Genomic DNA, 25,422 nt, shown 5'->3' on the forward strand with positions numbered 1-25,422 from the left:
TAGTTATTTTCAATACAATTACACAATTACACTTATTCAAAAGCTGATGTACGTATTTATTTTTAGTGGGTAATGGAATTTGACAGCCTGTATTTCAGTCTGTTGCTCTGTCAATATTTTAGGCTGAAAGCACAGCTGAAATATTCCAACAGAGTAGGCAAAATTTGAGACTGATTTACAGAAATAAAATCAGAGTCTTAGAGTCCTACAGCACAGAGACAGGCCTTTGGCCCAAACTGGTCCTGCCCACCAAGTTTAACCCCTTTTCCCTGCACTTGGCCCATATCTTTCTAAACTTTTCCTATCCATGTGTTTGTCCAAATGCCTTTTAAATGTTATTAATGTACCCGCTTCAACCACTTCTGTTGGCATATGCATACCACCCTCCGTGTAAAAGAAAAGCTGCCCCTCAGATTCCCATTTATTCTTTCCCCTCCCTCCTTAAACTGATGCCCTCTAGTCCTTAATTCCCCAAGTATTCACCCTATCCAAACTGTCATGATTTTGTACATTAAGACTCCTCTCAGTCTCCTACTTTCTAAAGAAAAAAGTAATGGCTTGTACAAAGTCTCCCTATAACTCAGACTCTTGAGTCCTGGTAACATCCTTGTAAATTTCTTCTGTACTCTTTCCAGTTTAATAATATCCTTCCTGTAGCAAGGTGAACAAAACTGAACACCATACTCCAAGTGAAGCCAACAGCAAGATAACTTCCTAACTTCTATATTCAGTGCCCTGACTGATGAATGCCACTGTACCAAAAGCCTTCTTCACAGCCCTGTCTACTTGCGACTCCACTTTCAGAGAACCGTGGCTGAACTCCAAGGTCCCTCTATTCCATTACACTCCTTAAGTCCCTACCATTCACCATGAAACTCCTGCCTTGATTTGGCTTAAAAAAGAGGTCCTCGAAAGTAGTAATATCTGGATTATTCCCAGTGCTACAAGCTAGTGAGGGCAGGAATAGGAGGATAGAGCAGATGAATGCATGGTTGAGGAGCTGGTATATGGGAGAAGGATTCACAATTTTGGACCATTGGAACCTCTTTTGGGGTAGAAGTGAGCTGTACAAGAAGGACGGTTTGCACCTAAATTGGAAGGTGACTAGCATACTGGCAGGGAGATTTGCTGGAGCTGCTTGGGAGGATTTAAATGAATAAGGTGGGGGGGAGGACCCAGAGAGATAGTGAGGAAAGAGATCAATCTGAGACTGGTACAGTTGAGAACAGAAACGAGTCAAACAGTCAGGGCAGGTAGGGACAATGTAGGACTAATAAATTACACTACAAGGGGCCTAACAGGGAAGGCAGATGAACTCAGGGCATGGTTAGGAACATGGGACCTGGAAATCATAGCAATTACAGAAATGTGGCTCAGGGATAGGCAGGACTGGCAGCTTAATGTTCCAGGATACAAATGCTACAGGAAGGATAGAAAGGGAGGCAAGAGAGGAGGGGGAGTGACGTCTATGATAAGGGATAGCATTACAGATGTACCGAGGGAGGATATGCCCGGAAATACATCCAGGGAAGTTATTTGGGTGGAGCTGAGAAATAAGAAAGGGATGATGACGTCTATGATAAGGGATAGCATTACAGATGTACTGAGGAGGATATGCCCGGAAATACATCCAGGGAAGTTATTTGGGTGGAGCTGAGAAATAAGAAAGATTAGATTAGATTAGATTACTTAGATTAATTAGATTAGGTTACTTACAGTGTGGAAACAGGCCCTTCGGCCCAACAAGTCCACACGGACCCTCCGAAGAGCAGCCCCCACCTTTACCCCTTCACATAACACCACGGGCAATTTAGATAAGGCATGATCACCTTATCAGGATTATATTATAGACCTCCTAACAGTCAGAGGAAAATTGAGAAATAAATTTGTAAGGAGATCTCCGCTATCTGTAAGAATAATAGGGTGGTTATAACTTTTAACTTTTAACTTTCCGAACATAGACTGGGACTGCCATAGTGTTAAGGTTTAGATGGAGAGGAATTTGTTAAGTGTGTACAAGACAATTTTCTGATTGAGTATGTGGATGTACCCACTAGAGAAGGTGCAAAACTTGACCTACTCTTGGGAAATAAGGCAGGGTAGGTGACTGAGGTGTTAGTGGGGGGAGCACTTTGGGGCCGAAATGAGATAACAAGAATCCAGAGAAAGTGTATTCCTGTTAGAGGGAAAGGAAAGGCTGGTAGGTATAGGGAATGCTGGATGACTAAAGAAATTGAGGGTTTGTTTAAGAAAAAGAAGGATGTGTATGTAAGGTATAGACAGGATAGATCGAGTGAATCCTGAGTAGAGTATAAAGGAAGTAGGAGTATACTTAAGAGGGAAACCAGGAGGGCAAAAAGGGGACATGAGATAGCTTTGGCAAATAGAATTAAGGAGAATCCAAAGAAATGGTAAATGAAGTTTAACTCAGATAAATGGGAAGTGCTGCATTTAGGGAAAGCAAATCTTAGCAGAACTTATACACTTGATGGTAAGGTCCTCTGGAGTGTTGCTGACCAAAGAGCCCTTGGAGTGCAGGTTCATAGCTCCTTGAAAGTGGAGTCACATGTAGATAGGTTAGTGAAGAAAGCGTTTGGCATGCTTTCTTTTATTGATCAGAGTATTGAGTACAGGCATTGGGAGGTCATGTTGTGGCTGTATAAGACATAGGTGAGGCCACTTGGAATATTGCATGCAATTCTGGTCTCCTTCCTATCAGAAAGATGTTGTGAAACTTGAAAGGGTTCAGAAAAGACTTACAAGGATATTGTCAAGGTTGGAGAATTTGAGCTATAGGGAGAGGCTGACCAGGCTGGGGCTGTTTTCCCTGGAGCGTCAGAGGCTGAGGGGTGACCTTATAGAGGTTGACAAAATTATGAGTGGCATGGATAGGATAAATAGACAAAGTCTTTTCCCTGGGGTCGGGGAGTTCAGAACTGGAGGGCATAGGTTTAGGGTGAGAGGGGAAAGATATAAAAGAGACCTAAGGGGCAACTTTTTCACGCAGAGGATGGTATGTGTATGGAATGAGCTGCCAGAGGGAATGGTGGAGACTGGTACAATTTCAACATTTAAAAGGCATTTGGATGGGTATGTGAAAGCAAGGGTTTGGAAGGACATGGGCCGGGTGCTGGCAAGTGGGACTAGATTGGGTTGAGGTATCTGGTCAGCGTGGGCAGGTTGGACCGAAGGGTCTGTTTCCAAAGGGTCTATGACTTTCCAAAATACAAGACCAGAGGTGGGGAACCTTTTCATGTTGGAAGGCCGCATTATATTAGCTGTAATCTAATAAGGCCGCATCCAAAAATCTTCAATTATATACTCTTCAAAATTCACATTATTTTGTAAAAATCTAACTACAATTTACTAACTAACTAAAAATAAAAGAAAAAGAATGTTAATTCTAAAGTTAACTAACCTTTTAATGACTTTGTTGTGACTGCTTTTTGTCGGAAAACATTTGAATATTTGGTTGCAGCATGGAGGTCTGCAGTTTTAGCTGATCCTCTAGATGGGTATCCGTCATTTGTGACCTTAAGGGCATCTTGATTTTGGTTAAGTAGGAGAATGTAGATTCACAGCAATAAGTGGTTGAAAAGCAAGAAAGCATTTTTCGTGCATGTTGCCGAAGGCATGGGTGTTTTATTGCATTTTTCCATATTTTAATCGGATCTTTCTTAGCGTCAAATAATCCTTTAAAAGGAGCCTTGGAGATATCAACTAGGTGAGGTTGAAATGCTAATTTGAGTGTGATGTCATGATTCTCAAAGTCAGAGAACCTTTCATTGTATTCTCCAATTAATAAATCTATAACAGCTGCGTTTTCTTCAAATGATTCGCAAGAATCCTCCTGTTCATCAATGACCTTTACTAACTAGGGAAAATGTTCATCCGAAATTTCCTTTTGAAAAAGAAGTTTTGAAAAAAGATAGCTTTTTCCGAAATGCTTGGATTTTTTGCCAAATATATAGACCTAGTTTTACCTTGCAAAGAAATATTCAAGTCATTTTGCTTTGACATGATATCACACAGAAATGCAGCATTTCTATAGAAATCTTCTTTCACTAATTCGCATTGCTGACTCTGTTCTTCATAAAATGTAATTATCTGTTCTCGCAAAGATAAAATTTGTGCTAACACCTGTCCCTGCGATAGCCAACGCACTTTAGAATTATACAGCAAATCCACACTGAATACCTCATCATCCAACTTTAGCATGTAACGAAACTGACGATGCCGTGTTGCATTTGCATGAATATAGTTAACAATATTTATAACTTGTTGCAAAGTGTCACTTAATTTAGCACAGAGATTTTGCTGATGAGAGATACAATGAAAAGAAATGAGAGCATATGGATCTGATAATGCTTTTTTTAATCTGTGCAATAAACCATTCATGTTTTCCTGTCATGGAAGGTGCACCGTCTGTACATACACTCACTAAATTAACCAAATTCAGTTTAAATTCACAACATTTATCTTGAAAGTTTGTGAAGATATCTATTCCTTGTGTCCTACCTGTAAGAGTGCCCAAAGCCAGTAACTCTTCGTAGCAAATAAAATCTTCTGTTATGGCCCGAATGAAGTGTAAAACCTGCGCTGAGTGAGTTAGTATCCGTTGATTCATCCAAAGCAATTGAATAATATTATTTTCCTTTTGGAGTATTTGTTGGAGTTGTTGTGTTACATTGCGGGCTAATTCATGCTGCCGATCAGTTATGATTCTCCTCGAAAGAGGCAGTTGTTTGTACTTTGGAACATTATCGGGGTCTAAACACCCTACAACTTTGACAATACATTCTTTTACGATTTCCACATCGCTGAAAGGCTTCCCCCTTTTCCCGAGTAGATAAGCTACTTTATATGTTGCTTCAGTGGCATTTTTCCCAAGTCTTAATAGTGCTTGAAATAACTGTCTTTGCTTTTGTTTTTCATCTTTTAATTTCTGCAATGCAAATTTCCGCACCTCTCCCTCTAATTTGAAATATTTATGGTCCTAATGAGTGGCATAATGCTGATAAGCATTATATTTTTTCAATGTTGATATTGCAGTATCACAAAGCAAGCAAATCATCCTATCTTTAGCAGACAAAATAATATTGCAGTTCCCAATCCTCATTAAAACCTCTGTTTTCTTCCTTCAGTGTTCTCTTGGTCTTCTTTGACATGATGGGCTGTTAAGTGACAAAATAAAAAAAAAATGTTGATACCGTTAGACTGTGTAACTATTCTCAAATTTCACTTCAAATGGAAAGCCACGTGCACTGTTATAAGTTGATATACACTGGCGTACCCACAGGCTCTCACCAACTAGCCTCAGGTGGTAGTGGCACCAGTCAGGCGGGGAAGATGACGTACATTCTAGAGTCGCATTATAACTAAATCATGAGCATAGCAGGTGTCGAAATAGCCCTTATGACTTACCAATTTTTTAATTGTGGCAGTCAGTCTGTGAGGATTATTTTGTTGCATTTTCTTTTACTCTCTGGTATTTTAAATACATTCATTTTAAGATTAAAATAAAAATAATAAAGGACAAAAACACATTAATAAAAAATAAAATATTTGTTCTGCAAAATTTGGATTCATTCAAAAGCCACACACAATGTCCTAGAAGGCCGCATGCGGCCTTAAGGCTGCAGGTTCCCCACCCCGTACAAGACCTTTCACTTAACTATATTAAACTCTATTTGCCATTTCTTGGCCCACTTCCCCAGCTGTTCAAGGTCCTCTTGCAATTTCTGATAACCTTTCTCACTGTCCACGATACCGTCTATTTTAGTGTCATCTGCAAGCTTAATAATCATGTCTTATACATTCTTATCCAAATCATTGATACAAATACCAAACAGGAATGGGCTGAGGAACAACCCCTGAGGCACTCCACTAGTCATACACTTCCAGTCTGACAAGCATCCTTTCATTATTACTTTCTGCTTCCTACCATCAATCCAATTTGCCAACTCCCCCTGGATTCCATGCGATCTAACTTTCCAGAGCAACCTACCTTGTGGAACCTTACCAAAGGCCTTACCGAAATCCATATAGACTATGTCTACTGCCTTACCCTCATCAAACTTCTTAGTCACTTCTTCAAAGAATTCTAACAATCTTGTGAGGTGTGAATCTCCCACACAAAGTCTTGAGTTTAATTTCAGAAAACTGTGGTGATTATAAGTATTTGACCTTACAATTCTTACAGTTTTATCATGAGTATAACACAAATGTGAATCCAATCTGACAGTTTTTACAACACCATTAGCAGAAATATACTAATAGTATTTAAGAAAAAATGTTAAATCGTACTTGAAAGCAGTGATATGTTAGTGTATTCATCTGTAACAATGTGGAAGTCCAGATAATGTAATAGTGTTCCAATAATCTTTGAACATTTTCATATAAGAAGTGGTAAGCCTTTCAATAAAATTTGTAGCAGTAAAGATGTCAAAGAAACAAGTATATTTTCCAAAAGCTGTGAGAAAGATACTAGCTTTGAACTAGTAATTTTTGGTCTTAATTTTTATGTGAATGGAAATTGCATTTTATCCTAGTTAAAATTAGAAATATTGAGATGTTTTTTCACCTAACAATCAATGATATTGAGATTCACTAGATATGTCCAGACCTGGGGAAGGTTTAGCAGATGTCATTGAATTTGATAAAGTTCGCTTGCTGCACTAAAGAAGTGTGATAATGTTTCTAATGTCTATTTGCCTGATTTAGTTTCTTGCAGAAACTTTAGGATTTCAACCTGGAGATTCAGCATTGTTTTTAAATGGGATGCGTATTGATCTGGATACTCATAGTCCATTCAGGTGAGTAAAAATGGCCTTATTTACTATTATATTTCTGTCATTACTTCATTGAAGTCTTTTCTCTTTAGCATTTTAATGAGCAGTTTGGTTACTAAATATGTAATTTATAGAATCAAAGTACTTTTGTCCCTGTAAACAAAAGCCACCTGTGTATTTCTTACCATCTCTGCTAGAATAGCTGCAAATAGCTCAAAGTGTGTCTCTGAAGTTCCCCATTTGGCCTGCTGAGTAGCAGTGAATAAAATTAGACACAGTCTCCTCACCCAGCCCACTCCCTAGGCTCATGTGGCTACAAGGTTGTAGAGTCAAAGTAAAGAAAAATGATATGGAGTCTTCAAGGAGAGTGATGGGAATGCAGGAGTGAATGGAAGAGATAAGTTTTAAACAGTGATATTGCAAAAGGAAGGGTCATCTCACTAAAGCTGCCCAACATACCAGTCTAAAGCATATTTTTTGTTTTTTAGATGTCCTGACTATTGCTGCAGACCTGAAACCATACCTTTGATTTCCCCGACACTGTTCTCAATTTTTATATTTTTCTTGCCTCTTTATCCTGTTATCCTTCCTCCTTTCACTCTCTCCTCTGTGATACGTACCCTTTTAAATTTCAAACCCTTCAGTATTCCTTGACATTCCTACTCTGACAATACTACCCCAGACCTGACTCTCTTTTAGTCGAGAGTGTGGTGCTGGAAAAGCACAGCCTGTCAGGCAGCATCCGAGGAGTAGGAGAATTGATGTTTCGAGCAAAAGCCCTTCATCAGGATGAAGTGCCTATACCTGAAACGTCGACTTTTTTGCTCCTCAGATGCTGCCTGACCTGCTGTGCTTTTCCAGCACCACACTCTCAACTCTGATCTCCAGCATCTGCAGTCCTCACTTTCTCCTAGCTGATTCTCTCTTAGGTCTACAGCTTTCCTCTGTGGCACTCATGACATCTTCTGAAGGGACGATGTCAGCCTGTGTCAGCAAATCACATTAATCCATGTGCTTTCTTTCAGTATTCTAGATATCCTCAAACAGGAAGGCAAAGTTATGGATGGTCTTTATAACCTTGGGATCCAAGACAAAGATCTAAGCAAACTTCTGAGTCTGAATGTTCATCCGATGGAGGAAAGCCCGGCACTTGATATCCGACACTCTGCTATAATTGTTAGTTAACTCTACTTTATAATGTGAAGTTCATGTGGTTTGTGTGTCAGTGCATGTTCACCTTTTGACCTCAAGGGCTGTTCTTCAAATATAATTATTAGCAATTGTTTGTTGCCACAATATTTAGGTAGATGCTGTCTATAGTTCTATCATAGTATAAGGAAAATTAATGGAAGTCCTGGAGGAAACAGTAAATCAGAAGCCTAATCAGTTGAATGTGCCAGTGATACATTGGCTGATGGGTCTAACTACAGATTAAAAGATTACAGAATTGCAATCATGCCATTGTTTCAGGGCTGACTCTTAAGTCATTCTTACTTGTGTCATGCTCCTGTTCTTTATCTCTGAACATTTCTCCTTTTCAACTGTATGTCCAATTCTGAAAGTGTTATTGAACCCTATTTCTATGGTCCTTTCAGGTAACGTATTCCAAATTGTAACACTTTGCTACTTAATGTTTGTGGTAACTGACCTTCTTGTGAATGCAAACAATGTTCTTATTTATCTATAAAACCTCCTACTTTTGAACATCTGTGATTTAAACACCCCATAATTAGTGAAAACCTCGACCTCGCTCTCAAAATGCAGTTGAAGCAAGGTCAGTGCTGAATGAACATCTGTAGTTGGACAAATGTTGGAATCAATTGTTAAAGAAGTAATAGCAATTCATTTATAAAATCATAATCTAATCAGGCAGAGTCAGCATGGTTTCATGAGAGGAAAATCTTATCTGACTAATTTCTAAAGTTTTTTGAGGAAGGCTCTAGCAGAATGGATAAAGGGAAACCAAAAAGGTGTGTTTGTTCCAGAAGGCATTCAACAAAGTACTTCAAATAAGGTTAAGTAATTAGATAAGAGCCCACAGTGGTACAGTTGTATATTTGCATGGGTAGAGAATTGGCTAATGAGCAGGAAACAATGAGTGGGGAAAAGGGGTTATTTTTCAGATTGGCAACTTGTAACTAGTGGGGTACCACAGACATCAATGCCAGGAAGGAAGTAAATATGCTGTAGTCAAATATGCAAATGACACGAAAATAGGTGGAAAGACAAGTTGGATACAAACAGTTTGCAGAGAGAAAAATAAACATCAATTGCTGGAAAAACTCAGTAGGTCTGGTAGCATCTGTGGAGAGAAAGCAGAGTTAATGTTTCAGGTCCAGTGACCCTTCTTCAGAACTGATTGTAGCTAGGAAAAGCTTGATATATATGCTAAAGATGGGGTAGAGCGAGGGGAGAAGAGTAAATGATAAGTGGAGATAGAGCCAGAGAGAGAAAAACAGTTGGGCAGACAAAAGAATGTGAAAAGGTCAGCCTGGGAGAACGAATAGTTGCTAATGGGTATCAATAATGGCTGACAATGGATTGTTTGTGGTAGCAACCCACATGATGACAAGGCCAGGTCTGTGGGGTTCGGGTATGGACATGGGTAAAGGTGCTTAAGACCTAAAATTATTGAAATTGAGTCCGGAAGGCTGCAAGGTTTCCTCACATAAAGTGACTTGCTGTTATTCCATCTTGTGTTGAGCTTTGCTGGTGTACTGCAGCAAGCCTGAAGAAGAGCAATTGGCCAGGCAAGAGGGTGAGGTGTTGAAATGGTCGACAACCAGAACCCTAGGGTCCTTTTTGCAAATGGAATGTAGTGTACCTCTATATTGCAGAGGCAGTGGGCCAGCCCTCAGATATCTCCTCCATCTCCCCTGAACTATGACCCCACCATAGAACACCAAACTATTGTGTCCACAATGATCACTAATCTTAATTCATCACTGCCTTCGCCAAACCCCGCACAACCCGCTTCTGTGTCCTACCCAAAATCCACAAACAGGATTGCCTTGGCAGACCCATGTTTCTGCCTGCTTCTGTCCCACAGAAATCAAATCTTCCTACCTCGACTCAATTCTTTTCTTCATTTATCTAGTCCCTTCCTACTAACACGTAAGATTCTTCTAATGTTTTCTATCAGTTTCAGAATTTCCATTTGCAGGCATCAGTCTCCTTCTCTTTGCCATGAAATACAATCCCTTAACATATCCATTGCTATCAGGATAGTCTCAGGGCTTTCCACTTTTTCCTGGAAAATAGCTTGAACCATCCCCACTGATCACCACCCTCCTCTGCCTGGCTGAGCTCATCTTCACTTCGAACAACTTCTCCCATTTTCTTCAGGTTAAAGGTGTGGCCATGGGTACTCACATAGACCCGAGTTATTCCAGTCTCTTTGTTCCAGTTCTATTCTGGTTCCCACCCACAACACTTTCTCTGGTAGATTGAAGGCATTGTTGGTGCAGCTTTCAACCAGAATTGGTAATGTTGATGTATTTTATTTCATATTTCCAACCAGCTCTCATCTTCACCTGGTCCATCTTTGACTACTCTCTTTCCTTCCTTCCTGTCTCAGTTTCCATTTCTGGTTATAGGCTGGTCACCAATATCCAAGACAAACCTACTTCCACAATTGCCTTGACAATACATCCTCACACCCTGCTTCCTGTAAAGATTCTATTCCATTCTCCCAGTTCCTCCATCTCAGTCACATCTATTTTGATGATGCCATCTTTGAATAGGGGGCCTCCAAATTTCCACCTTCCTCCTCAACCAAGAAATCCCCACCACTGTGATTGACAGAGCAGGCAGCCATATGGGACCTATTTCTCGCATTTCAGCCCTCACCGCATCTCTTCCTTCCCACAACCATGATAGGGTGCCTTTTATTTTCATATAGCATCCCACCAAAATCCATATCTGAAGGATCATTAGCTGCCATTTCCACTACCTCCATCAAATTGTCACCACCAGATAGTTACTTCCCTCTCCTCCCTTATCAGCCTTCTGTTCCTTCTGGGACACCTTGATTAACTCCTACTCCATGTCCAACACCACCTTCCGTTGCAATTATAAAAGCTGTCTGTTTACTTCCTCCTTCCTCACTCTCCAAAGACCCAGATGCACCTTCCAGATGAAGTAGCAATTTCCCTGCACTTCCCTCAACCTAGTTTACTGTATTCGCTGCTCACAATGCCCACACTGGGAGATGTAGTGTAGACTGGGTGACCACTTTGCAGAACACCTACATTCTGTCAGCAAAAAAGACTATGCTTCCAGTTGCCTGCCAATTCAACACACTGTGTTCCTTGGCCAAGATCTCAGTCTCAGTATTGCTGCAGTGCTCCAGCAAATCTTAGTGCAAGTTGGAAGAACTGTATCTCATTTTCCACTTGGAAACCTTAAAGCCTTCTGGACTCAAAATCAAATCCAACAATTTTAGAATGTTTGCACCTTCCCCCATGTCCTTACCTCAACCCCCACATACTAGACCTTGTCATCATATGAGCTACTACCACAAACAACCCATTGTCAGCCAATAATGGTTGCATTAACAGCTATTCATTCTCCAGGATTTGACCTGGGTGTACTCAACAATAATGCTACACCCCATGAAGTCTCATGGCTTCAGGTTAAGCATGGGCAAGGAAATCTCCTGATCTTCTTCCTCAGCTGATGAATTGGTACTCCTCCATTTTGAACAACAGTTGGAGGAAGCAATGAGGATGGCAAGGGGCACAAAATATACTCTGTATAAGGAATTTCAATGTTCAGTGCCCAGAGTGGCTCAGTAAAAGTTCTACTGATCGAGCTGGCAGGGCCCTAAAGGACATAGCTGCAGTATATGTCTGCAGCAGGTGATGAGGGAAAACTATACTTGGAAAACATTCTTACCTGCTGCCTACAGATGCATCTATGACAGTATTGGTCAGAGTGACCACCGCACAGACATTGTGGAGATGAAGCCCCACCTTCACCTTATAACCTGCATTGTGTTGTGTGGCACTATCACCGTGCTGAATGGAACAGACTTCAAACAGATCTAGCAACTCAAGACTAGGCGTCGAAGATGCACTGTGGGCCGTCAGTACCAAAAGAATTATACTCCAGCACAATCTGCAACCTCGTGGCTCGGTATAGCACCCACTCAACCATTACCATCAAGTCAGGGGATTAACGCTGGAGGGTATGACAGGAGCAGCACCATGGAATAGCTGAAAATGAGCTGTCAACCTGCTGAAGCTACCAAACAGGACTACCATGCCAAATAGCATAAACAGCAAGTGATAGACAGAACTAAGCTATCCCACAACCATGAATGAGGTCTAAGCTCTGCAGTCCTGCCGCATGAAGCCACAAATGATGGTGGACAATTAAACACTTTACTGGAGGAGGTTTCTCCACAAATATCCCCATCCTCGATGATGGAAGAGTGCCAACAGTGCAATAGACAGGTCCAAAGCATTCGTAGCAATCTTCAGCCAGAAGTGCCAAGTGGATGATTCATTTCTGCCTTCTCCAATGTTCCATAGCATTACAGATGCTAGCCTTCAGCCAATTTGATTCAGTCCATGTGATATAAAGAAACAGTTGGATACTGCAAAGGCAATGGGCCCTGAAAACATTCTGGCAATGGCACTGAAGATTTGTGCTCCAGAACGTTCCATTCCCCTACCCAAGCTCTTCTAGTATAGATTAAACAGTGATATCTACCCGATAATATGAAAAATTGCCCAGGTATGACTTATACAAAAAAAGCAGGACAAATCCAACCTAGCCAATTATCATCCCATTGGTTTACTCCTGGTCATCAGAAAGATGGTGAAAGGTGTCATTAATAGTGCTGTCAAGCAGCACCTGCTAGGCGATAACCTGCTCAATGATGCTCAGTTTGGATTTCACCAGGGACAGTCAGTTCCTCACCTGATTGCAGGCTTGGTTCAAACATGGATAAAATAGCTGAATTCAGGCGGTGTGAGCAGAGTGGCAACCCTTGATATCAAGGCCGCATTTGACCGTGTATGGCATCAAGGATCCCTAGGAAAACTGGAATCAATAGATATCGAGGGCAGACTCTTCATTGGTTGGAGTGATGCCTGGCACATAGGAAGATGATTGTGGTTGTTGGAAGTCAGTCATCTGAGCTCCAGGACACTTCTGCAGAATAGTGTCCTCGGCGCAACCATCTTCAGCTGCTTCATCAATGACCTTCCCTCCATCATAATGTCAGAAATGGGCATGTTTGCCGACAATCGCATAATGTTCAGCACCATTCGTGACTCCTCAGATACTGAAGCAGTCTAAGTTAAAATGAAACAAGATCTGGACAATATACATGCTTGAGCTGACAAGTTACAAATAACATTCACGCCACACAAGTGTCAGGCAATGATCATCACCAATAAGGAATGATCTAACCACCATCTCTGAACATTCATTGATGTTACCATCACTGAATGCCTGCTGTCAACATCCTGGGGATTACCATTGATCGGATCCTCAAGTGGACTTGCTACATAAACACAGTGGTTACAAGAGCAGGTCAGAGGCTAGGAATACTGCAGTGGGTAACTCACTTCCTGACTTCGAAAAGCCTGACCATCATCTACATGTCACAAGTCCGGAGTGTGATGGAATAGTCCCCACTTGCCTGAATGGGTGCAGGTCCAACAACACTCAAGAGGCTTGACACTGTCCAAGACATTAATGATCTGGATGAAGGAACTGAAGGCATTCTGGCCAAGTTTGCAGGTGATACAAAAATAGGGGAGGGGCAGGTAGTATTAAGAAAGCAGGGAGACTGCAGAAATAATTAGACAAGTTAAGAGAGTGGACGAGTGGCATATTGGCTTAGGGGTTAGCACTGCTACTTCACAGTGCCAGGGTCCCATGCTCGATTCCAGCCTCAGGCGACTATCTGTTTGGAGTTTGCACATTCTCCCCGTATCTTTGTGGGTTTCCTCCAGGTGCTTCGGTTTCCACTCACAGTCCAAATATGTGCAGGTGAATTGGCTGTGCTAAACTGCCCATAGTGTTCAGGGATGTGTAGGTTAGGTGCCTTAGTCAGGGGTACATGTAGAGTAATAGGGTAAGGGAATCAGTATGGGTGGGTTACTCTTCAGAGGGTTAGTGTGGACTTTTTGGGCCAAATGGCCTGTTTCCATACTGTAGGGATTCTATGAGAAGTGACAAATGAAATACAACTTGGAAAATTGTGAGGTCATGCACTTTGTTAGGAAGAGTAGGGGCCCGGACTATTTTCTAAATGGAGAGAAAATTCAGAAATCTGAAGTGCAAAGAGATGTGGGAGTTCTAGTCCATGGTTCTCTTAAGTAAACTTGCAGGTTGATTTAGTAGTTAGGAAAACAAATACAATGTTGCCATTCATCTTGAGAGGACTCAAATATAAAAGCAGGGATATACTTCTGAGGCTTTAGAACGTTCTGTTCAAACCACATAGAATATTGTGAGCAATTTTGGGCCCCATACCTCAGTAAGGATGCAGGTCCAGAAGAGATTCACGAGAATAATCCTAGGAATGAAAGATTTAATATATGAGGAACGTTTGAGGACTCTGAGACTATACTTGGAGTTTAGAAGAATGAGGGGGAATCTGATTGAAACCTACAGAATACTGAACAGCCTGGACAGAGTGGATGTTTCCATTGGCAGGAGAGAAGAGGATCTGAGGGCATAGCTTTAATGTAAAGGGAAGACCCTTTAAAACAGAGATAAGGAGAAATGCCTTTGGCCAGAGAGTAGTGAATCTGTGGAGGCCAGGTCGTTGAGTATATTTAAAGCAGATAGATAGGCTCTTGATTGCAAAGGGCATCAAAGGTTACAGGGAGCAAGCAGGAAAATGGGGTTGAAAAAGTATCAGGTATGATTAAATGTTGGAGCAGACTTGGTGGACTGTAAGGCCTAATTTCTGCTGCTATGTCTTATGGACAAAGCAGCCCACTTGATGGGCACACATTCACAAGTATCAATTACGTTCACCACTGATGTCCAGTAGCAGAGGTGTGTAATATCTACAAGTTTTGCTATAGAAATTCACTAAAGACCCTTAGACATCACTTTCAAATCCATGACTACTGCCATTTAAAAGGGTAGGGCAGAAGATACATGAAAATATCACCATCTTCAAGTTCCCCTCCAAGCCATCCACTATCCTGACTTGGAAATATATCGCCTTTCCTTCACTGTCACTGACAGTAGAGGTTTAAGAAGGCAGCTCACCACAAACTTCTCAAGGACAACTAGGAATGGACAGTAAATACTGACAAGCTAGCATTGTCCACATCCCACAAATGAATAAATAAGTGTATAAGTCCTGCTAAGATTTGCTTTCCCAAAATGCAGCACCTCACATTTATCTAAATTAAGCACCGTCTGCCACTTCTCAACCCACTGGCCCATCTGATCAAGATCTCACTGTAATCTGAAGTAACCTTCTTCGCTGTTCACTACACCTCCAATTTTGGTGTCATCTGCAAACTTATTAACTATACAACTTATGCTCACATCCAAATCATTTATATAAATGACGGAAAGTAGTGGACCCACCACCTTTTCCATTACTATTTTAAATCTAATAGAATTATGCTCGCTGGCCCCAAAGTGCTCCCCCACTGACACCTCAGTCACCTACCCTGCCTTATTTCCCAAGAGTAGGTCAAGTTTTGCACCTTCTCTAGTGGGTACATCCACATACTGAATCAGAAATTTTTTTTGTACACACTTAACAAATTCCTCTCCATCTAAATCTTAACACTATGGCAGTCCCAGTCTATGTTCGGAAAATTAAAATCTCCTACCATAACCACCCTATTATTCTTACCGATAGCTGAGATCTCCTTACAAATTTATTTCTCAATTTTCCTCTGACTATTAAGGGATCTATAATATAATCCCAATAAGTTGATCATCTCTTTCTTATTTCTCAGTTCCATCCAAATAACTTCCCTGGATGTATTTCTGGGAATATCCTCCCTCAGCACAGCTGTAATGCTATCCCTTATCAAAAACGCCACTCCCCCTCCTCTCTTGCTTCCCTTTCTATCCTTCCTGCAGCATTTGTATCCTGGAACATTAAGCTGACAGTCCTGCCCATCCTTGACCCACGTTTCTGTAATTGCAATGATATCTCAGTCCCATGTTCCTAACCATGCCCTGAGTTCATCTGCCTTTCCTGTTAGGCCCCTTGCATTGAAACAAATGCAGTTTAATTTATTAGTCTTACCTTGTTCCTGCCTGCCCTGACTGTTTAACTTTCTTCTGTTCTCAACTGTACCAGACTCAGACTGATCTCTTTCCTCACTATCTTGATGGGTCCCACCCCCCCACCTTACTAGTTTAAATCCTCCCGAGCAGCTGTGACAAATCTCCCTGCCATATATTAGTCCCCTCCCAATTTAGGTGCAAGCCGTACAGGTCACTTCTACCAAAAAGCGATTCCAATGGTCCAAAAATGCGAATCCTTCTCCCATACACCAGCTCCTCAGCCATGCATTCATCTGCTCTATCCTCCTATTCCTGCCCTCACTAGCTCGTAGCACCAGGAGTAATCCAGATATTACAACTCTCGAGGACCTCCTTTTTAAATTCCTGCCTAACTCTCTGTCATCTCCCTTCAGAATCTCAACCTTTTCCCTTCCGATGTCATTGGTTCCAAGGTGGACAGTGACCTCTTGCTGGTCCCTCTCCCCCATGAGAACATCCTGCACCTTCTGTGAGACATCCTTGATCCTGGCACCAGGGAAGCAACACACCATTCTGATTTTTTGCTGCTGGCCACAGAAACGTCTGTCTGTACCTCGGACTAGAGAATCGCCTAACACAATTGATTAAACTAGATTACTTACAGTGTGGAAACAGGCCCTTCGGCCCAACAAGTCCACACAGACCCTCTGAAGAGCAACCCACCCAGACCCATTCTCCTACATTTACCCCTTCACCTAACACTATGGGCAGTTTAGCATGGCCAATTCACCTTACCTGCACATTTTTTGTACTGTGGGAGGAAACTAGAGAAAACCCACGCAGACACGGGGAGAATGTGCAAATTCCACACAGCCAGTCGCCTGAGGTGGGAATTGAACCCAGGTCTCAGGAGCTGTGAGGCAGCAGTGCTAACCACCGAGCCGCCCCGTGGGGATCCCTTGGAACCCGACGTATCTCTCATTGCATTAAAGTCAATCTCAATACCAGAAACTTGGCTGTTTGTGCTATGTTCCCTTGCAAATCCTTCACCTCCTACGTTTTCCTAAACAGCATACTTGTATGAAATGGGGATAGCCACAGAAGACTCCTGCACTAACTGCCTACCTCTCTTACCTTTCCTGGAGTTAACCCATCTATGTGACTGTATCTATGACTTTTCCCCCTACATACAGCTGCCATCCATCACATATTGTTGCTGTTGCAAATTCCTCAATGCCTCTAATTGTCTCTCCAACCGATTGATTCGATCTGATAGGATTTGCAACCAATAGCATCTATTGCACATATAATCCACAGTAACCCGTAAACTGTCCTTAAACTCCCACATCTGACAAGAAGTACATATCACTCTACTAAAGGCCATTTTTGCTCCTTCACAATCTTCAGACCCAGATAATAACACAGTCTTATTCCTCTACAAAACACTGCTCCAGGTTAAATTGATAGTTATGGCGTATATTTTACGTTTAATCAAGAGATATATCTCAAAAAACATACAATCATGAAATAACCCACTCTACTCATTACTGCAGTAGTTTTAAGTGTGGCTTACAGAAACTCTGACTTAAGTGTTTCTGTGTTGTGACTTCATCCAAACAGTTCCTCCAAGATCAGTTGTGAATTTCACTGTTAATTTTCCCAGATGCATTCCGATGTCCAGCGATACATGAATTCAAACAGCAAAGGCAGTAACTGCGCAGTTTCACTTTGCAGGTTCACTGTGGTGTCAGTTTCTTTCTCTCTCCTGCACTGACTGTTGCAGAATTCTGTGGAGGCAAAGTCATTGAGTGTATTTAAGGCAGAGATAGATAGGTTCTTGATTGGAAGAAGGCAGGAGAATGGGGCTGTAAAACATATCAGCCATGATTGTATGGAGCAGACTTGATGGACCAAATGCCCGAATTCTGCTACTGTATCTGTGGTCAAAGACGAAAGAAGTTTAGACTTTATTCATTGGAATTTAAAAGAATGGGAGGTGATCTCACTGAGACATACAGAATTCTTATGGGGCTTGACAGGGTAAGTGCTGAGAGGATGTTTCATCTCATGGGAGACAACACAGTTTCAGAATAGCAGGGTGTCATTTTAAGACTGAGATGAAGAGTAGTTTCTTCTCTCAGAGGGTTGCAGCTCCATGTCACAAAGAGCTATAGGGACATTAGATTAGATTAGATTAGTTACAGTGTGGAAACATGCCCTTCGGCCTAACAAGTCCACACCGACCCGCCGAAGCGCAACCCACCCAGACCCATTCTCCTACATTTACCTCCAACACTAAGGGCAATTTAGCTTGACCAATTCAACTAACCTGCACATTTTTGGACTGTGGGAGGAAACCGGAGCACCCGGAGGAAATCCACGCAGACACAGGGAGAACGTGCAAATTCCACACAGTCAATCACCTGAGGCGGGAATTGAACCCGGGTCTCTGGCGCTGTGAGGCAAATGTCATAACCACTGTGCCATCCAAAATTGGAGATGCTGGGGATTGAATCCAGGGCCTCATATATGCAAAGCATGCACTCTACCACTGAGCTACATCCCTGTATCATTTTTGTATCATCTTTGTATATACTTGAGGCTCAGATAGTAAGGGAATTAAGGGTTATTGTGAAAGATTAGGAAAGTGGATGTGAAGAAGGTCAGATCAGCTATGATTTTGCTGAATGGTGGAGAAGGCTCCAGGGGCTGAATGACCTCCTCCTGCTCCTATTTCTTATGGTCTTCTCGAATGTGTGAAAGTTGAACAGTGATTGATAGATTTTTGCTACACAACAACAATTTGGGGGCAACAGAACCAGGTTGAAGAGATGGAGTGAAGGCACAGCTCAGCTATTAAATAATCCATAGATGGAGCAAACTCAAAGGGTGGAATTGCAGGCTGAGGAGAAAAAATCTCAGCTTCTCTTTGTCTCTATAAGGAATGAAAGTTGTATTCTGGTAAATCTCCTCTGTAGGTCTTGATAGACTTTCTAAAGTTTTGAACATAATAGTCTAGATGAGGGCTAGCAGTGATTTACAAAATGTTCAGTTTAAGCTCCTTCCTTTGTACCAAACTTAATTTTTAAGCTGAAGTATCTGAATGTGTTTTTTTAAAACAACCTTACTGAGTTTCCCTCCTTCCTTCATTATGTTTATCTTAATCCCCAGGTCTCTGTGTTCCTGTATCCCCATTAAAGTTATACCGTTTCAGTTATTTTATACTTCAACTTTTCTAAATTTCATCATTTCACACTTTGCCACATTGAATTTCATCTATTTTTGTTTCCAATTTCAACACAGTCTCATGGTCACATTTTCTTCACTGTTTACTACATGTTCAGGCTTTGTGCCATCTGCAGCTTTGATATTTGACCCCTGATAAAATAATCGAAGTGATTCATATGCCAAAAAGAATGGTGGTCCTAATATTGATCCCAGGGAATGTCTGCTGGACATTTTCCTCCAGTCTGAAAGACAACTATACTCTTTTTTTTCTCTTTAACACCATAGTCAAACTGCCATTATCTCTTTGTTCCTGGAGACTCACTTTTTCACCTTTTGCCAGTTCAGATGTGGAACATAGGTTTTTCCTAAAACTTTATATGTTCCTTCATCAAAAAATGCAATCGGGTTTTACACACAGAATTTGACTTTTTACAACTTTGTGCTGGGTGTCTTTGATCAATGCATATATTTTTGAGTGACATTATTTGTCTCGAACTCTGAAACTTTGTCCACCATGACTCGAAGCTGACTGGTCTTTAATTACTGGATTTGTCCTTTTTCATAAAGCGTTGTGCAACAATTGTATCTATTCAGTCCACTGGTGCATTTTGTTATTTAGGAGTATTTAAAGGTTAGGGTTAGCACTTCCATTATTTCCACCTTTGCTTCCATCAACAACATCGTACCTGGGCTTGGTGACTTCTATTTTGGATTGAACGTTTCACCAAAACATATTAGATACCATTAAAGGCAATAACCATAACTATTTTTAATGTATATTTAGATAACTAAGCTGAGTGATAAGTTAATAATCACACAACACCAGGTTATAGTCCAACAGGTTTAATTGGAAGCACACTAGCTTTTGGAGCGACGCTCCTTCATCAGGTGAGCGTCGCTCCGAAAGCTAGTGTGCTTCCAATTAAACATGTTGGACTATAACCTGGTGTTGTGTGATTTTTAACTTTGTATACCCCAGTCCAACACCGGCATCTCCAAATCAAGCTGAGTGATAGCAATTCATCTGAGAGTTAGACAAGTAGGTATGTATTTCCCATTCACCTGCTGCATATTTAGGAGTACTACTTTAGCAGGTTTTGTAGAATCTATCTGACTTTTTGGAGGTTAAGAATCCTCGAGTTATATCGCATGGAAACAGACCCTTGGGTCCAACCAGTCCATACTGAATATAATGCCAAACTAAACTCATCCCATCTGCCTGCTCCTGGCCTATGTCCCTCCAAAATGTTCTTATTCATGCACTTATCCAAAATGCAACACCTCAGACTTATCTAAATTAAACTCCCACCTGCCATTCCTTGGCCCATTAACATGTCTGATCAAGGCCCTGTAGTACTCGAGATATTTACTTGAGAAGAACATGGAGGCTAAGGCACTACATTAGCCAACCTGGGGTCTTCCGGCATCTCATCTGTGGCTATCAAAGATACAAATATTTCAGCAAGGGGCCTAGAAATCCCAGCTTCCTACAAGGTTCTGGGATAAACTTGATCATGTCCCAGGCTTTATCCATCTTTATGCATCTTAAGACAACTAGCACCACTTCCTCTGTAATATGGACACTAATCAAGGTATCACTATTTATTTCCCCAAGGTCTCTAGCTTCCATGTCATTTTCCACAGTAAATCCTAATGTGAAATACTCATTTTGTATCTCAGTCATCTCCTGTTGTTCCACACATAAATGGCCTTGTTGATCTTTTAGGACCCTGTCGTCTCCCTCATTTACTCTTTTGCCCTTAATATATTTATAGAATCTCTTTGGATTCCTTTAACCCTACTTACCAAAGCCGTCTCCTGCTCTCTTTTTGCTCTCCTGATTTCTTCTATATACTCCTACTGTCCTTATACTCCTGTAGGGATTCACTTGATCCCAGCTGTCTATGCCTCACATATGCTTCCTTCTTTTTCTTAACCAGAGCCTCAATTTCTGTAGTCATCCAACATTCCTTACACCTACCAGCCTTGCCATTCACATTAACAGGAACATACTCTCTCTGAACTCTCATTGTCTCATTTTTGAAGGCCTGCTGCTTTCCAACCATACCTTTACCTGTGAATGGCCTCTTCCAATCACCTTTTGAGAGTTTCTGCCTAATACTGACAAAATTGGCCTTCCTCCTATGTAGAACTTAAACCTTTAGATCAGGTCTATCCTCTTCCACAACTATTTTAAAACTACGAAAATTACAATCACTGGCCCCAAAGTGCTACCCACTGACACCTCAGTCACTTGCCCTGCCTTATTTCCTAAGAGTAGGTCAAATTTTTCTCTTTCTCTAGTAGGTGAATCCACATATTCAATAAGAAATAATCATAAGTGTTTGAGATTTAACATGAGTTGTTCTTACACTGAAGTACAGTCTCACTTCCTGATGGAAGTTGAAGTTGGTAAACAATTTTCCGAACAAAGTTGGACATATTAGAGAAATCAAAAAACAAAACTACACCATTTGTCCCATGTGTTCTATTATGTTTAGCATGGAGCATATTTCTTCCAAAGTGTTAATTGATTCAGTTTTCCCAAAAAGGTATTCTAGTGCGTTGTTACCTAATTTATTTTACTTTAATTGATAAGTCACCATTTTATCAGACAAGTTCTTTTCTATTTGTTTATCACTCAAGCATGCAATCATCAAATCATGTCTTGCACATTGGTCTTGTTGCTATTCACTTGCTGCCATTATCAAAGACCTCTACAGCATTGGATAACAGCCTCTGTATTAAATGTGCAAACTAGTTTAATAACATTTGCACATGCACAAACAACAATTGGATCATATACAACTACTAAATATATTGTTGTGCATAACTTCTTTTGACAAATTGCTTTTCGGGGGTATTTTGTTTATTACCACTTTGTACGAGTAGCCCACTCGAGTTGCCCTCATCTCATTATTTCACTGGAATTCAATCATGGATAAACAGTCCATAATGCAAAAGGGATTGAACTACTTTTAGTGGTTCACTGAAATCCATTAATTTGGTACATACCAGCTATTCAATTTTTGCTCTTCTTCAACATTTAATGGATAAAACTTGCTTAGCCTTTCAGGGAGCTCTTTACCTGAAACTATTTGACACTGGGGTAAGGTGTGAATTTGTGTGTGAACTCTGCAGCAGGGAAATTTATATTATTGTACTGAAAGTCATTGTGGTCTTTCAATCGAGATCTTGAGTGGCAGTGTAAGGCGACATGTGATCTGAGGTTTTTTTTGTTTAAAATGCCCAAAACTTACAATAGAAACTTCTTTTATCATCTCTGTTTGTTTTCTTTATCATCACTGTAAAAAAACTAGCAAATTTGTCAAACATGATTTCCCTTTCACAAAACTATGTTGGCCCTGTTTGATTATGTTAAGTGTTTCTAAATAACTTGTTTTTCTTCTTTAATAATGCACCATAACATTTTCCCAATGTCAGATGTTAGGTAAGTTACTGATAGATTCTTATTTTCTGTCTCCTTTCTTGAACAGGGCATCATCTAATCTGCTGGAACACACTCTGAATTCTCTGATTTGAGAATATTTTGTCCAATGCCTCTACTACCTCACAGTTACTTCCTGTAAAACCCATGGACACAAGCTGTCAGATTATTTGTTTGTAATCAGTACTATTAGTTTGCCAAATACTTTGTCCCTCAACATAGACTGTTATAAGACCTTTCCTCCCTTTAGCACCTTGCTTATCTATTATTTTGAGATTTTTATAGTAGTGTGACCTGGAAGACAAATAAAAAGAGATTAGTTTAACTTAGCTGCAATTCCCTGTTCCCCAGTATCAGTTCCCCAGTTGCATACTTCAAAGGTCCACATGTACTTTGGCTGCTTTCTCTTTTTTATATAGCCATGGAAGCTTTTTGTTTTACTATTTTCTTCCAATTTACTTTCATGATCAATTTTCTCCCTCTTTATTAACTTTTAATCATCCACTGCCGGTTCTTTGAAAAAAATCCCAATCCTCTGGCCACCACTAGCTTTCTTCGCTTTAAAGGCTTTAGTTTTTGTTTGGATATTCTCCTTGACTTCCTTTGGTAATTATTGGTGGTTCATTCTTCTCATTTAGTCCTTTTTGATTGGAATACATTTTTGCTCCTTAAAATGTCTGCAACTGCTCACCCACTGACTATTCCCATAGTTTATTTTCATAGCCCACTTTAAACACCTCTTTTCTTCAGAGCTCTGTAATTGCCCATATTTGAATTGACAAGTTGCTCTCCCTCAAAGTGAGTTTGAAATTGTATCATGTATGCTACTCCCACAGAATCCTTAACAACACTTTTTTTTATTCATTCGGAGATGTGAGTATTCCTGGCTCGACCAGCATTTAGTTCCCATCTCTAATTTTCCAGAAGACCTTTAAGAGTCCACAACATTGCTGTAGGTCAAACAAGGAAGAATGATCGATTCTTTTCTATGAATGATATTAGTGAACCAGAAGGTTTTTACAAAAATCAACAGTGATTATTAGGCTAGCTTTTTATTCAAGACGATTACTGAATTACATTTTTCCATTTGGTATGGTGAGATTCAAACCCATGTCACACAATGTTAACCTGGGGCTTTGGATTGCTCATACAGTGATGTTACTACTGTGCCATCATGTGTCCTTTAATTTCTTATTAATCCCATCTCATTACAAATTACTTGATCAAAATTAGTCTATGTCTGGGCAGATTCTGCAATGTACTGCTCTAAGAAATAATCCCTGATCCACTCTACAAATTCATTATCCATGTTACCCTTTCCCCATCTGATTTGCCCAGCCAATATTCAGATTAAAATCATCAGTGACACTTTCAGTGCCCTTCTAATTTGCCTCCATCATTTATTGATTTATACTTTGTCCTAGAGTGAGGCAAGTGTTCCAGGACCTGGAGCGAACTCCAACCCATGACTTTTTCCCCTTCCTATTTGTACTTTAAATTGTTTACATGTATACCACGATTCATTGATGATACCAAAGCTATCTTACCTTATTTTGCTTATACCTATTTTTACTGAACATCAGATACACTTTAATTGCGAGTTTGCAGTCTTGCTCTTCCTGTGTTAACTCCTTATTAATATTCATTTCTTTATATTTGTGCCATCAACACATCTAGATTGTTACAAATGGTGCATTCATTCAAAGGCAGAGCCTCAAAGCTTTGACTTTTTACCATAATTATTTATTCTGGTTCTAATACCTTCTGTATTCTTCTCTTTATACTTTGAAACACAAAACATGGAATAGTACAGTATAGGAACAGGCCCTTTGGCCCACCGTGTTGTGCCGAACATGGCATCAAATGAAAGTAATCCCTTCAGCCTGTCCTTGGCCATATCCCTCCATTCCTTGCATGTTCATGTGCTTATCTAAAAGCTTCTATTGTATTTGCCTCTATCACCACCCCGGCAGCACATTCCAGAGTCCTACCATTCCCTGTGTAAAAAAACCTGCCCCTCAACTTGTTTGAATTTTACCCCCTCACCTTATATGCATGCCCCCAAGTTTTAGACATTTCAATTCTGGAGAAAAAGATTCTATCAACCCTATCTATGCATTTTATAATTTGATCGACTTCTATCAAGTCTCCCCTCAGCCTCCACCGCTCCAGAGGAAACTACCAGAGTTTTGACTCAATCTTTTCTCCCCTGGGCCAGTCCCTGCCCACTTACATTTGTGATCCTTCAGATGCATTACTCCAATTTCGTACTTTTCATTTTGTAGGCTCCAGCCGCCTCGTCCTTACCACAGATATGCAAACCCTTTACACGCATGCAATATTTCAACAGTGGCCTAACCAATGTCCTGAACAGCCGCAACATGACCTCCCAACTCCTGTACTCAATACTCTGACCAATAAAAGAAAGCATATTATTGGTCAGAGTGTTGAGTACAGGAGTTGGGAGGTCATGTTGCGGCTGTACAGTACATTGGTTATTCCACTGTTGGAATATTGCGTTCAATTCTGGTCTCCTTCCTATCGGAAAGATGTTGTGAAACTTGAAAGGGTTCAGAAAAGATTTACAAGGATGTTGCCAGGGTTGGAGGATTTGAGCCACAGGGAGAGGCTGGGGCTGTTTTCCCTGGAACGTCGGAGGCTGAGGGGTGATCTTATTGAGGTTGAGGTAGAGGTTTACAAAATTATGAGGGACATGGTTAGGATAAATAGACAAAGTCTTTTCCCTGGGGT

The 25,422-nt window shown here is 40.7% G+C and overlaps 1 protein-coding gene across 5 annotated transcripts in view; it reads left to right on the plus strand.

The window, feature by feature from the left end:
* uggt2 (UDP-glucose glycoprotein glucosyltransferase 2) overlaps positions 1–25,422 on the plus strand; it is a 386,557-nt gene that overhangs the window by 146,088 nt on the left and 215,047 nt on the right. For all 5 annotated transcript variants that reach the window (XM_043691459.1, XM_043691457.1, XM_043691458.1 and 2 more), the window contains exons 12-13: positions 6,724–6,815; positions 7,817–7,967. In XM_043691459.1, coding sequence (XP_043547394.1) covers positions 6,724–6,815; positions 7,817–7,967 — 243 coding nt within the window. The remainder of the gene's footprint in view (positions 1–6,723; positions 6,816–7,816; positions 7,968–25,422) is intronic.

Source organism: Chiloscyllium plagiosum, chromosome 6 (genome assembly GCF_004010195.1).
Source record: "Chiloscyllium plagiosum isolate BGI_BamShark_2017 chromosome 6, ASM401019v2, whole genome shotgun sequence".
Classification (NCBI taxonomy): Eukaryota; Metazoa; Chordata; class Chondrichthyes; order Orectolobiformes; family Hemiscylliidae; genus Chiloscyllium; species Chiloscyllium plagiosum.